At 45.9% G+C, this 15330-nt stretch overlaps 1 protein-coding gene across 1 annotated transcript in view; it reads left to right on the top strand.

Moving 5' to 3' along the window:
* LOC138301488 (putative nuclease HARBI1) overlaps nt 1-15330 on the top strand; it is a 70991-nt gene that overhangs the window by 12507 nt on the left and 43154 nt on the right. Inside the window, exons 2-3 of the mRNA XM_069242000.1 lie at nt 5415-5762; nt 12412-12471. Coding sequence (XP_069098101.1) covers nt 5415-5762; nt 12412-12471 — 408 coding nt within the window. The remainder of the gene's footprint in view (nt 1-5414; nt 5763-12411; nt 12472-15330) is intronic.

Raw genomic sequence — 15330 nt, 5'->3', positions numbered from 1 at the left:
GTGGCATTGGCCTTGCCACACTGTCTGCTTGGCCTCTTACATTGGATAAGTACAGGCAGACAGTTTCAATAAATGGTGTTGAGGCCTTGGCCTACAGGGACACAGGTGCCAGTATCACTTTGGTGACTGAAAACCTAGTGCATCCTGAACAACACATCATTGGACAACAGTATAAGATTATTGATGTCCATAACTCCTCTAAGTTTCTTCCCTTAGCTATAATTCAGTTTAGTTGGGGTGGAGTTACTGGCCCTAAGCAGGTGGTGGTATCACCTAGCTTACCTGTAGACTGTCTCTTAGGTAAAGACCTAGAGGCCTTAGGTTGGGCTGATGTTGAGTTTTATGCCCATGCAGCCATGCTGGGCATCCCTGAGGAATTGTTCCCTCTCATTTCTACTGAAATGAAAAAGCACAGGAGAGAAGGCCTGAAAACTCTGGATCCCTCTCCATCAACAGGTAAAAAGGGTATCACAGTATCCCCTAACCACCATACCATTCAGGAGACCATTTCTGTGGTGGGAGAAACCTCTCCTGGGGTGGCACCTGTTCCAAGGGAATCATCAGTTGGCAAAACTGTAATCCCTGAGGTGGAAGTACCTCTCTGTGGGATAACTAACATTGGTGAGAAAAAGAGCACCATTTTAGTTAACATGGAGCATCCCTCCAACCCTCCCAGAGAAACTTTAGTGCAGAAACCCTGCACTGCCTCACAACACTTAGGACAGTGTGGAGCTCATAGGCCAGCATCCCTGCCCTGCTCCAACTAAAGAGAAACAGCATCCCGGTTCTCTCTTCCAGCCATATGGACAAAGTTTTTGCCCAGCTATGGCTTTACTGAGACAGCATCCCTGTCTGGCATTTCCATCATTACAAATAGGTTCAGTGGATAATTCCCACTGCTCTAAACTAAAACTTACTGATAGAAACTCTGAAAATACATCTTCACATTGTTGCTTAGCTAAAAAACTTCAAACAGGGTGGTTTACATCCCCACAGGGAAGTAACCATATAGTGGATGATAAAGGGAGTAACCAGTCTATGGCAGAGCTACTCTCTACTTATCACCACTTAGACAATAAAGTCTCAACTGGCCAAGGTTAGCCTTATTGTCCTTCGTTTGGGGGGGGGGGGGTTGTGTGAGAAAGTAGCCTCTTTCTAGCCTTGTTACCCCCACTTTTGGCCTGTTTGTGAGTGTATGTCAGGGGGTTTTCACTGTCTCACTGGGATCCTGCTAGCCAGGACCCAGTGCTCATAGTGAAAACCCTATGTTTTCAGTATGTTTGTTATGTGTCACTGGGACCCTGCTAGTCAGGACCCCAGTGCTCATAAGTTTGTGACCTATAGGTATGTGTTCCCTGTGTGATGCCTAACTGTCTCACTGAGGCTCTGCTAACCAGAACCTCAGTGGTTATGCTCTCTCTTTACAAATTGTCACTAACAGGCTAGTGACCATTTCACCAATTCACATTGGCATACTGGAACACCCTTATAATTCCCTAGTATATGGTACTGAGGTACCCAGGGTATTGGGGTTCCAGGAGATCCCTATGGGCTGCAGCATTTCTTTTGCCACCCATAGGGAGCTCTGACAATTCTTACACAGGCCTGCCACTGCAGCCTGAGTGAAATAACGTCCACGTTAATTCACAGCCATTTTACACTGCACTTAAGTAACTTATAAGTCACCTATATGTCTAACCTTTACCTGGTAAAGGTTAGGTGCAAAGTTACTTAGTGTGAGGGCACCCTGGCACTAGCCAAGGTGCCCCCACATTGTTCAGAGCCAATTCCCCGGACTTTGTGAGTGCGGGGACACCATTACACGCGTGCACAACATATAGGTCACTACCTATATGTAGCTTCACAATGGTAACTCCGAATATGGCCATGTAACATGTCTATGATCATGGAATTGCCCCCTCTATGCCATCCTGGCATAGTTGGCACAATCCCATGATCCCAGTGGTCTGTAGCACAGACCCTGGTGCTGCCAAACTGCCTTTCCTGGGGTTTCACTGCAGCTGCTGCTGCTGCCAACCCCTCAGACAGGTTTCTGCCCCCCTGGGGTCAAGCCAGGCTTGTCCCAGGATGGCAGAACAAAGGACTTCCTCTGAGAGAGGGTGTTACACCCTCTCCCTTTGGAAAATGGTGTGAAGGCAGGGGAGGAGTAGCCTCCCCCAGCCTCTGGAAATGCTTTCATGGGCACAGATGTGCCCAATTCTGCATAAGCCAGTCTACACCGGTTCAGGGACCCCTTAGCCCTTCTCTGGCGTGAAACTGGACAAAGGAAAGGGGAGTGACCACTCCCCTGTCTTGCACCTCCCCTGGGAGGTGTCCAGAGCTCCTCCAGTGTGCTTCAGACCTCTGCCATCTTGGAAACAGAGGTGCTGCTGGCACACTGGACTGCTCTGAGTGGCCAGTGGCACCAGGTGACGTCAGAGACTCCTTCTGATAGGCTCCTTCAGGTGTTGCTAGCCTATCCTCTCTCCTAGGTAGTCAAACCCTCTTTTCTGGCTATTTAGGGTCTCTGTCTCTGGGGACACTTTAGATAACGAATGCAAGAGCTCATCAGAGTTCCTCTGCATCTCTCTCTTCACCTTCTGACAAGGAATCGACTGCTGACCGCTCTGGAAGCCTGCAAAACTGCAACAAAGTAGCTAAGACAACTACTGCAACTCTGTAACGCTGATCCTGCCGCCTTCTCGACTGTTTTCCTGTTGGTGCATGCTGTGGGCGTAGTCTGCCTCCTCTCTGCACTAGAAGCTCAGAAGAAATCTCCCGTGGGTCGACGGAATCTTCCCCCTGCAACCGCAGGCACCAAAGAACTGCATTACCGGTCCCTTGGGTCTCCTCTCAGCATGACGAACGAGGTCCCTTGAATCCAGCAACTCTGTCCAAGTGACTCCCACAGTCCAGTGACTCTTCAGTCCAAGTTTGGTGGAGGTAAGTCCTTGCCTCCCCACGCCAGACTGCATTGTTGGAAACCGCATCTTTTGCAGCTACTCCGGCTTCCGTGCACTTCCGGCGGAAATCCTTTGTGCACAGCCAAGCCTAGGTCCACGGCACTCTAACCTGCATTGCACGACTTTCTAAGTTGGTCTCCGGCGACGTGGGACTCCTTTGTGTACCTTCGGGTGAGCACCATTTCACACATCCTCGTAGTGCCTGTTTCTGGCACTTCTCCGGGTGCTACCTGCTGCTGATGTCCCCTCTCTCTCCTGACGCAATTTGCGACATCCTGGTCCCTCCTGGGCCACAGCAGCATCCCAAAACGCTTACCATATGATTTGCAGCTAGCAAGGCTTGTTGGCGGTCTTTCGGCGGGAAAACACTTCTGCACAACTCTCCACGGCGAGAGAGATCCGTCCTCCAAAGGGGAAGTCTCTAGCCCGTTTCGTTCCTGCAGAATCCTCAGCTTCTTCTGTCCAGTAGAAGCTTCTTTGCACCCACAGCTGGCATTTCCTGGGCATCTGCCCATCTCCGACTTGCTTGTGACTTTTGGACTTGGTCCCCTTGTTCCACGGGTACCCTCGACTGGAAATCCATCGTTGTTGCATTGCTGGTTTGTGTCTTTCCTGCATTATTCCCCTATCACGACTTCTTTGTCCTTTGGGGAACTTCAGTGCACTTTGCACTCACTTTTCAGGGTCTTGGGGAGGGCTATTTTTCTAACCCTTACTATTTTCTAATAGTCCCAGCGACCCTCTACAAGGTCACATAGGTTTGGGGTCCATTCGTGGTTCACATTCCACTTTTGGAGTATATGGTTTGTGTTGCCCCTATCCCTATGTGTCCCCATTGCATCCTATTGTAACTATACATTGTTTGCACTGTTTTCTAAGACTATACTGCATATTTTTGGTATTGTGTACATATAACTTGTGTATAATTGCTATCCTCATACTGAGGGTACTCACTGAGATACTTTGGCATATTGTCATAAAAATAAAGTACCTTTATTTTTAGTATATCTGTGTATTGTGTTTTCTTGTGATATTGTGCAAGTGACACTAGTGGTACTGTAGGAGCTTCACTCGTCTCCTAGTTCAGCCTAAGCTGCTCTGCTAAGCTACCATTATCTATCAGCCTATGCTGCTATACACCCTATACACTAATAAGGGATAACTGGGCCTGGTGCAAGGTGCAAGTACCCCTTGGTACTCACTACAAGCCAGTCCAGCCTCCTACACTGTGCCATCTCCCAAAGCCTGCACCATGCATGTGTTGAAAGCGTCAGTCAGAAATCATGTAATAGAAGGCAGGCAAAACTTCTGCAAAAAATTACTTCTTCCTACCAATGTGGGACACACACTCCCATACACGTCATGGCTGGTACAACCATCATCTGCCACAAAGGGTCACTAGGGCACATACATTTACGGGAAATGACAACATTGTGCCAAAATAGGCCACGCAGCCTACCTTCATTTACATGATGCAGGGATGCTCCTAATTTAATAGTATACAGCACACCCCTGTGTTGTGGCCAGTGCTTATGCAAAAATTAGCTACCAGCACCAACCCAGGCATCTTTGCACCATCGTGCAAGGATGTCTGCATTGAGGGCTGTGATTGTTCATGTGTGAGAAGGGACACCTTCCTGCACATAAACTACCATATCTGGCATTTCCTCCTACTATGCGTGCAGCAATATGCAGCACACATCAAATTTGCTAAAACACGAGGAGGAATAAAAGTATCCCACTAGTTGTGCCGTACTAATGCCACCCCTTGGGGGTGGGGTGAGATATTGGTGCTGCCTCAGATCTACAAAATCAGAGGCAGCTAGAAAATGCTATGGGTATTGCTGTGGCACACCCACAGCAACACCCATTGCTCGCCCCTTCCATGCAAAGGGTTGTGTGTGAAGGGGCTGTAGTCACAAGGTGGCATCAAGCAACAAAAAATGGTATAACACCACCTTTAAATATGGGGCAGGGCATAGCACCACCGGAGCTTCTATAAAAGTGATGCTCTGGTGGCGCTAGGTGCTCAAAATTATGCTCCTAAGTGTCGCACTGCATGAATAGTGCAACATGTCAAAAAGGACAGCGCAATCTTGCTTTGTAGGGCAACAATGCTCTATCAACATCTGACACCATTGTGCTGCTTGGAAGTGGTATGTGCCATGTAAGACTAGTACACTGATCCAAATATAGACTACACAACACATAGGCCCAAATCATGACCGTCACTTCTGGGAACAACATAAAAACTTCCGAGGCCTTTAAGCCACTACCCAAGTTTGTCATGTCCATCAACACAGTTCAAAGAAACCATTTCACAAGAACAGGAATAGACAGTACACCACAAGCAAGTTTGTGTCACATCTCCAATGAAAAAGTACAACTGCCATGGGTCGTACCAAGCCACTATCAACACTTAACAGCATATCTCCTCTGTATTCATTGCAGCTAATCAAGGTAATGGCATCCAGCCGTGGGTGATGACCCCTTTTGCTAATCCCACAACGGTGGAGCAGTGGGTCTACAATGAGAGGCACAGGAAAACCCACAATTTGTTGGAGAGGACATCTGGCATCCTGAAATCCAGGTTCAGGTGTCTGGCCCTGACAGAAGGAAGCCTCTTATATGCTCCACCACTTGTTTGTAAGATCATCTTGGCATGTGCAATCCTGCACAACATTTGTGTCCGGACAAATATCCCCTGGGATGAAAAGGATGATGTTCGCAGCGAGGTTGAGGATGATGATGGAGCAGATCATGTGGAGGGGGAACAAATTAACACTGCAGCCGGAGTTCGTAGGAGATCCCATATTGTGGATAACTTCTATACATGACCACAGTACTTCAAACATCACCTTGTAAATAGCGCTAATTAATCACTTTGCACCTGAATCTCCTTGGTTTACTCATTTTTTACTACATACTCCATTGGAATGTGACTCTAACAACAGTGAGCAGGTAGGTAACACAAAGGTGACCAGTATGGTAGCAACAGCCTTTGTGACATTAGTGGGTCTACTGCCACCATATCAAATATCAGTGGCACGTAATTTGCAGGCAGTGGATCCTGAAGGTCTGGATCCATGCACCACCACATATATTGTCCCGTCAAGTGGGAAAGGTGTCAATACCTAGCCCATCCACCACAACAACACCATGCATAACAGGATGAATGCAAGGGGGGCACACATGAGGTAGGGGCTGTCACCAAATGGATAACAAGTCATGTAGTAACAATACAGTGTCACAACTTATGGTGACAGTAGCATTGCCTGCATGGTACATGTGTGACAAGGGTGGTACATCACTGTGAACTGTGGTCCCTCAGTTAAAGCCCAGGGATTGTAACCAATGTCCCATGCTGAGCATGCACAGTGTAACCATGGAAATGTGTCCCAGCACTGCCAATGTTCACAACCCAGGCACATGGTGTGCTGTACCTCACGTATGGCACACACACATTGGCTGGGGAGTGCGCAATGGCTTGCATTAACTACATAAGCAGCTATGGGTACAGAATCACTATCCAAACACATGACCCATTGTCACCATCCATGGATATTTTGGGACAATGCACCACCACATATTCAACTGGGTAGAAAGTAGTTACAGTAGCAAATGATCATAATGTACATAAGGTGCAAACATTTCACAAAATCTCCTGTCCTGACACATGGCTAGCCCAAATCTAGGCAAATATGTGCGTACTGTTGTATGGGTGTATGTTCTAGGTAGCAACGCTTTTGCCAGGATCCACTATGCTTGATGTGGCAGCATGTATATCTAGTATGCTGTGTACAACTACATCACACAGCACAAAACACCACACACCACCCATTGTCACTCACATGATAGGACAAGTGCATGATGGCAATATAGACAATTAGTCCCATACATGTCGTTGCCTCCAACATCGCAGTCAGGTGTGGGTGTGCTATTCTGAGACACAATGCCAAACAGAGTGGGAGTAGACCTACCCATATATGTTGTAATTGGCTAATAAACTCTCCAGCACTGAGATGATGTGACACCTCAATATCAGTCAGTCATGGTAAGAGTTACCTATGCTGTGCCATGCTGGGGGAAATGCTAACACACATCCAATGGACATACTGGATGGACTGCTTCCAGACACCCACACATACTTATACATACAATATGGAATGTCAAATGGAGACAAACGAAGTGGTGTGACAGGAGTGATGTCACGAATGTGGGGAACACATGATAACTCACAAATACAGACAATGGAACTGTACCTATCAAGTTGGCAGAAGAAGGAGATGTAAACATCTTCCATAAACACAAGTTACATGTTGCATTGTCACATAGGCGCTCATTATTCTAATGAGACTACTGGATTTGAGCGGCAGAATCGCCTGTGGTGTGGGAGACTGAGTCTAACCCACTACAGGTGACACCTGTCGCCCCAATCCGGGTTTTGCTCCGGCTAACTAGCAGTGACTCATCTCTACCCAAGAGCAGGGATGATTGGGTAGCCGAGCGCATAGCACAATTGACTCTTCAGGGAAATCGTGGTCACTCAGATCTCATCTGTTTCTCTCAGTTACATTAGTCTCACATATACAATGACAAACAGAGGCAGTATATGTTTTAATAAGGTTTTAATGAAGTAACTGCATCTTAGATACTAAAGCATGTACTGCAATAACCAGGACGATAAAGCATGACAGGATTAAAATTGTGACAAGGAGAGTGAAGCATAGAAATAATGCTACCATGTTGTCACTAGAGTCAATAGACTAATTCCAACCTAGGTTTATATTCGAGCACAGCATGTTAAGCTCTAGTTCTGCCCTTGAGGTTCCCCTGGGAAGACATCAACCCCCATACCTGAGCAAAGGCCTGAAGTCTGCATAAGCAGCTGTAGGGAGGCGTTCAGCAATCAGCATACAGTCGTGGTCATCTGGCTGGAATATCCTTCTAACGTGTATGGGACAGGGAAGTGTTTTTATAATAAAACATCTGAGGTTCTGAGAAAATGTCCATACGTAAGGATGTGTAAGTTTCTATGAATACCAGAGACAAAACCTTACCACGTGTTACTGGCAACCTATTTCACTGCAGCTTTGAGAGAAGCAGAGTGCTTGTTTAAGAACACAGTGCTGACCTAAGCAAAGAACAGCTAGATAGAGAGAAATAAAACAAGACTGTAAATGTGGCTATTGTTAAAATAATAAACTAAGCTGAATAAAATATATCTAGTTTACAGTGCACAGCGGCAGGGCTAGTGTGCTAAAATAACATGCATGGAGCTATAGCTAAAATGGCTACACAACAGCATCATGTCCATGTATATGTAGACAATTGTTCAGTATGAGATGTGCACAAAGTGCTAACAGACTGAAGAATGGGAGCAATATAGGTGACAATACATGCCTCACCAATAGTGCAGGAATGCAAGGAGAATGGATACACATAGACTATAGAACACATCAATGTCTACATGTCAATATTTCACATATGGACAGAGAGGGCAACTGGGTCAGTACATCACCCAGTCATGTTGCCCACTTGCATATCATAATATTTTGCCCATCGCATGCCACCATGACAGGAGGCTGCGACACGTAACACCATCTGTACCCTGGCATGTTTCCAATGTTGAAGTCACAACAGAGACACTATGCCAAAAAATATGCCCAAGGGAATGCTAAGGACATCAAAACATGTCACCTGTACAAAATGTCCAACATCAGAGTGATGTACGTGAGAGGGGAAAGGTGACATCAAGTACGGCAATGGTAAATGTGAGATACAGGGCTGTATGACAACAATTGTGCATGTGTCTGCTGGGGAGTGTGCAAAGTACTGCTGAGTGGCAAACATGAAGAGGCTATGTCCTTGCTCAATGAATCCACACACCACTGCTCTAGCTACATGAACATATGACATTGTCAGGGGCCTGATGCATGTGCACAGGGATGTGATTAAAATGGGGTTCCTTTGACTTACCTCTTCACATGCAACCATGGTTTTGTGTTGCTATAGGTACTCACACTGTTGTGATATGAGAAGGCTGGCAGCTATGCCAGGCCTCAACACTGTGACACAGTGGTTTGCCATTGTTTGTGACTGTCATTACTAACCCGATGCCACATATGTCAGCACACATGGACCACTGTATTGGCTCAGCCATGGAAATGTGTATGGATTGAGAGCAAAAGGCAACCTAACAAAAAAGTAGGGCATTAGTTTCACAAGATCAGTGACTGACAGAAATGAGTTACACATGTGTTCTGACATACGGAAACATGGGTGGCACTGATGTGACAACACATGCATTTGTCAAATGGCAACATGTGTTTATGCAGGAAGAATGTAATGTGAGGTTTCACATCCCATGAACACACCACTGTTGTCACATGTGACAGCAATCACAAAACATATGTCCATACACACACAAGGCAGATGCCAGTCTTACACAACACATGTATACTTGACATCTCCAACAAGTACAGTGCATGGGGGCAGAAATGGCACATGTGTAGCAGAGCAACATGAAGGGAAATCCAATGACACAGCACAGAGTGAACACACATACACAGGCAAATTGGCTGGGTTGACGTGATGTTAATGCAGTCTAAGTCCACTGAGTACTGTGTGTAAAAGTTTACATGGTTGTCACATATATTCCCATGTGTTGAACATAGGCCACCACACATGTTTGGTGTCGTAGGTATGTGTACATCTGTATCTCAAACATAACAATGTGGTCCACACCAAAATTAGCTGACGTACACATGTATACACACATAGCACACATGTGCCAACATGTCTGTGGACACAGTGTAGCTACACATGCATATGTGCATGAGGTATTCAGTAATCGCATTCAGCACACTCACAAACAAACCCATAGGTCCAACATCCCATTGTCACCATAATGACAGTGCTGGACATACACCCACATGTTGCCATTACATATATACACCATAGTTGTACACATATGTAGCACCTCAAGTCACTCAGGGTACACTCAAAGGACACAATGCAAAAATCCACGTAATACCGTCATGCGTGAAAAATTTTCACGCATTTGCCAAACAATACCCCTAGGCTAATAGACGCAAAGGCCCTATGTGTCTATCTCACATCCATAGGCTTTTTTCAGACTAATGGTGTGAAAATACGATGCAAAACCGCCATGCATAAAAAAAAAAGACGCATGACTGAAAAACTTGACACACGCACCCAGGAAGTGATGTACCAGGACATCCTGTCTGCAAACATGCTACAGTGAGCGTAGTTTCATTTTCACTTACAGTCTGTTTCCCTGTGACTGTGTGAGGATATTTTTGGTGCTGCTGAATTTGTGGAGTGTTTGCTGTGTGCGTTGTGTACGTTGCTCTGTGTCCTGAGTTTATTTTATTTTATTATTGTGTCAATACTTGTATTTTGTCTATTGAGTGTACTGTAATTGTCTCTGTATTGTTGGGAGTTTGTCTTGGGTAATTAAGTAGTTGGGGTAATTTGGGTAGTTGGGGTATGAGTAGGGGTTACGTTTAATTTCTTTATTATTTGGGTGAAATCCATTCACCACTGGTAATGTCTGGGAAAGGGAGGATGAGCCGGATGTCTGCTGATGAGCTGGGGGTTCATCTGGCTTGTGGAACACTACCTCCACATGATGCTGCAACTGGGTGGCCAGGTGATCCAAGGTTACCCCATAAAGGCAGGGTGCTCCATCATCTTACCCGGATATTAAAAACAGGAAGAAACGACCACCAAATCAAGCACTGTTGGGCAAATCGGGTGTTGAGGGAGCAGGATCTGCTTGCCCATTGGGTAGTAGAGATTGGTGGAACAGTTGGTAAGTCTCCTATTGCCTTACAACCTTATTTTATTAGCATATGCATAACAGTTGCTGTTAAGTCTGAGTGCTGCATGCAGTGGCTGTGGACATGTCATATGCGACCTGCATGAAGAGTTTATGCCTCACGTTAGGGCTGCATTTCAATTGTACAACAAGAAAGCAAATGCAGGACAGATGTATAATTTACCATGCACAACCATCTCCAAGTGTTGTGATACATTCATATTGTAACTAGGTAAAGAACAGCTACAAATGAGGCCTGCGCCATGCAACATGCATGAAAGGGGACCTCAAAACATTGTTTTTATCACAAATTGTCATCCGCTGAGTCAGAAGATAATTCCCTAGGTATTATTTTCCAGCACCCAGAACAGCTGCTGTGAGAAGCTGTGAATTGTGGGCATACAAATGTGTGAGAAGGGCCCCCATTTACTCAGCAGTAGTTTTTGTGATCTGTTGCATCTCCTGCTGAGTGCATCATTGACCTTCACATGAATAGATGATGTTGAACGACACATGCATCATGCTGTGACATGTTTCTGACTACGCATACACATGGCGGTGAGTAAAGGGTGCAATGAGAGCCACAAGGAAGGTACAGATGCAATTGGTAATGCATCACTGTTGGTCTATTGGGTCCTTTGTGTAAATAGCCAAGGCCATGTAAGGGTGCTTGAACATGCAATGGTCCAGACTACTGGCAGTTTCATGTTCCAGTTCATTGTGTATCACAGACAGCCTATAAGATGTCAATAACCAGACACATATGCAGAGTCAGTCCCACAGGCCGCTTCTCACTGACAGTATGGGCTGCCCTGCATCAGCTCTATCACTGGCATACGACTCACTAACCTACACCCCCAGATGCATCCTTTAGCCACTTAGCAAGTGTGTCCATGTTGAGTCATATATCTATGCCCAGGCACTAATTCCTCTCTAGACTAACAATGGTATACAATGGCAGCAATGGCAGGCCACACACTATTGGCACTACATCCATGATTACATCCAGTCAATGTGCAAGTAGGTATCTCAACATTACATGTGTACACTCCCATAGCTATTTTGAAAGTATGTGTACCTTGAGATGGCACACACAGATACCTTACTTGACTGAAGGATGTATGATGGCATTCCTCAACACCTTGGAATACCCACACAACCCCAGGGTAGTAGTTTGTCAGTTAGCTGTGACAATGATGTAGATGTTTACAGCATCAGATGCAGGCAGAAATGCTATGGGTGCTACAATGGGCCAGGCACTGCGACAACCACTGCATGCCCCTCAGATGGAATAAACATTATCAAGCAGTCCTATATGGTAATGGAGGTGTCATGCTACCAGACAGCTGCATGACAATGTCATGTATAAATGGTGCAGTGAGAAGCACCACAGGAGTTTCAGGGACAGTGATGGTTTGTAAGTGCGTGGGTCTACCTTATTTGAGAGTATGTGTGATAGAGTGATCATAGAAGTTGGCCAGTTACTGTGATCTACCACTAGGACAACTACCTCTTTCAGCCTAACAAGTTTACACTGTACAATGTTGTCCATGTACTGCAACTTGCCTTTTACACTAAGCAATGTTTTCCATTAATGTCTTGCAGGTGGACCAGCCCGCTACACCATTGGAGAGGTGCTGTGTATACAAGATCCCAAAGCATCCAGTAAGTGTCATATTGTGCGTCCTGTGCGCCAATCCAGGGAATGCTGTGAGTCAGTCAGAGGTGTGGAATGTAATGACAGAAGTATTTGGTCCTGACCAATGATCTGTTATCATAGGAGGATGGATAATGACATCATGTATGTTGGAATGTTATGCAAATAGAATGGCTTGCATGTAGTTCACAGGCCAACGTGTGTAATAGGAATAGTTATGGCTGACCACATATTCATAGCTGTCTACCATTATGGGTCACAAGGCAGCTGTACATGTACATAGCATGCCTGTTGACAACCACTTTGTCACAGCACCATTGTCAGCACCGTGTGCCACACATAACATACACTTATTGACATGATGGTACAGATGTGTGTTCTGTCTGCAGAAGTAACTATGGGGATTATGTAGGAGACACACATACCACATGTGCCTCAGTAACCTTTAGATCTAATTTGTTGTAGGACAGCAGGAGCCATTATGTGCTGCACAACAGTCAGTAGTGTTCACAATTTGTGGACAACTCCACTCCAGATGGTTGTTGGAAAGGTCTATGATTCTTCCACACCAGGGGCCATATGTAAGAGCCCCTATCGCCACTGGAGCATCACTTAACTTGACGCTCCAGTCGCGCTAATCTCAGCTTATTATTTACAAGAAGGTGTAACACAATTTTTGTGGCGTTACGCCTCCTTGTAATTATGGGCCTCTCTGACGCAGTTTTCAGCGTCAGAGCAGCGTGCAATGGGTGTTGCTGTGGGCATGCCACAGCAACATCCATTGCATTTTGATGCTGCCTCAGATCCAAGAGATTCCGTAAACCTGAGGCAGCGCCATAATCAAATGCCACCCCAGGGGTGGCATTAGCAAGGCACTGCGAGGAGGAATACTTTTATCCTCCTCATTTTCCCCTTTTTCTATGCATGCTCCATTCTGCAGCCCGCATAGAAAGAGCAAAATTGCCAGAAATGTTTATTTATGTGCAGGAAGGGACACCTTCCTGCACATGAACAATAGCACCCCTCAGCGCAGACATCCATGCACAATGGTGCAAGGATGCCTGCATTGGTGCAGTCAGCTAAATTTAGGGCCAATGCAGGGGACAACACAGGTGTACGCCTTATCCAATTAAATACGGCGCATCCCTGTGTTGTGAAATTGACGGGAGCGCGGCGCTGCAAATTTTGGCTCTGCATCGCGCCCCGTCATTTTCCCATGAATATGGGCCCAGATGTCCACAGTTTTCACAACATTGTCCTGCCACCATGATAATTTTGACGGTTGTAGGTCACATCACATATGCAAATGATGTGAATTGTGTGTGTGTAGCTGGTATCTTGATGATGTATGACATGCATGTGCTAATGATATAACACATTTCAGGATACAGCTGCAGCACTCAATGCTGTGCTAATATCACTGTGGACCATCCATACAGCCACCTTGTGTGTGCAGTTTTACACAAGTAGGACTACATAGCACAGCGTAGGGAGTTTCAGTTCTGTAATGTGTTGACAACTGTGATGTGCAGCTCAGACTTTGCCCAACCGTTCTTCTGCCAACATTGCATCAGTTGCACATGTGGACACATAATGGGATATGGGGTGGCTCCTTGTCACATATACTCAGGGCAGGTCTTACACCAGGACACATGAATGTAGATTTACCTGACCTCAGAATAGCAGGTTTGTAGTTAGCAGCCCCACAATGATATGGGCCCCACCTTAACTCCATAATGTGTGGTCAGGCCGTGATGTATCACCAGGGGTGTTGAGGAAATGGATAGCATGCCCAGGCCCCCTAATGGCCAGAGAGGCAGTTAATTCAGACCTGTAGAGGCACATGATCCTCACAAGTTACATGACACAAATGTTGATGAAGGTTGTATTTGTTCCTATCAGTCCTGGGCCCTTTTGATTTACTATGGATTGCCGTCATCTCACTTACATGTACGTGATACTGGTGATGTCTAGTTGGTTTTAGACATAGATGAGGATCACGTCATTGTTGTGGAATGTGTGTGGTACTGTGTCAGTTACTGTTGCAGTGTAAGTTTAAACTCTGTACAAACTCCATCCAATGCTGATACTGATGCTTGCTTGTCCTCATATTTCAGCTGCCAACATGACCCTTGAGCAGAGGACAGACCGTTACCCTCACATCCTAGAAGTGGAACCGGGATACTGTAGGATACTCAGCCATTACATGCATGAGAGAGCTTCCGGGGAATGGCATGCCTTTCCACACGGTGGTCCCACGATGCAGGCACCAAGGGACACAGGAGCCAGCACCTCAGGGTTGCAAGGGGTCCCAGCTCCACCTACGCCCGAAACATCAGCACCACCTGTCAGCACACAGCCATAGGTAATGCCACAAGCAGCTGGTTTACTGACTCAGTTTGAGCTGGACCTCAGGAGGTACCTGAATGCTATCCTCTAGCGACTTGACAAACTGGAGGAGGAATCGGCTGACAACCGGAGAATGTTAAAGTTCATCAAGAAGAATATCATAAAACAGAAAAAATGAACTTTAGGACTGTTAGACCTGAGAACCTTAGGGTGGCCATTCCACAACTTTTTGCCTGCCGCACTTCACTTTTCTGACACAGTTTTTGCTGGTTTTAGGACTCTGCGCACTTTACCAAAGCCAACCAGTGCTAAAGTGCATATGCTCTCTCCCATAAACATGGTAATATTGGTTCATTCCCAATTGGCATATTTAATTTACTTATAAGTCCCTAGTAAAGTGCACTACATGTGCCCAGGGCCTGTAAATTAAATGCTACTAGTGGGTCTGCAGCACTGGTTGAGCCACCCACATATGTAGCCCTTTAACCATGTCTCAGGCCTGGCATTGCAAGGCCTGT

This window comes from Pleurodeles waltl, chromosome 6, assembly GCF_031143425.1.
Source record: "Pleurodeles waltl isolate 20211129_DDA chromosome 6, aPleWal1.hap1.20221129, whole genome shotgun sequence".
NCBI lineage: Eukaryota > Metazoa > Chordata > Amphibia > Caudata > Salamandridae > Pleurodeles > Pleurodeles waltl.
The sequence above is the reverse complement of the archived record's forward strand: the minus strand, read 5'-3'. Positions and strand labels throughout refer to the sequence as shown.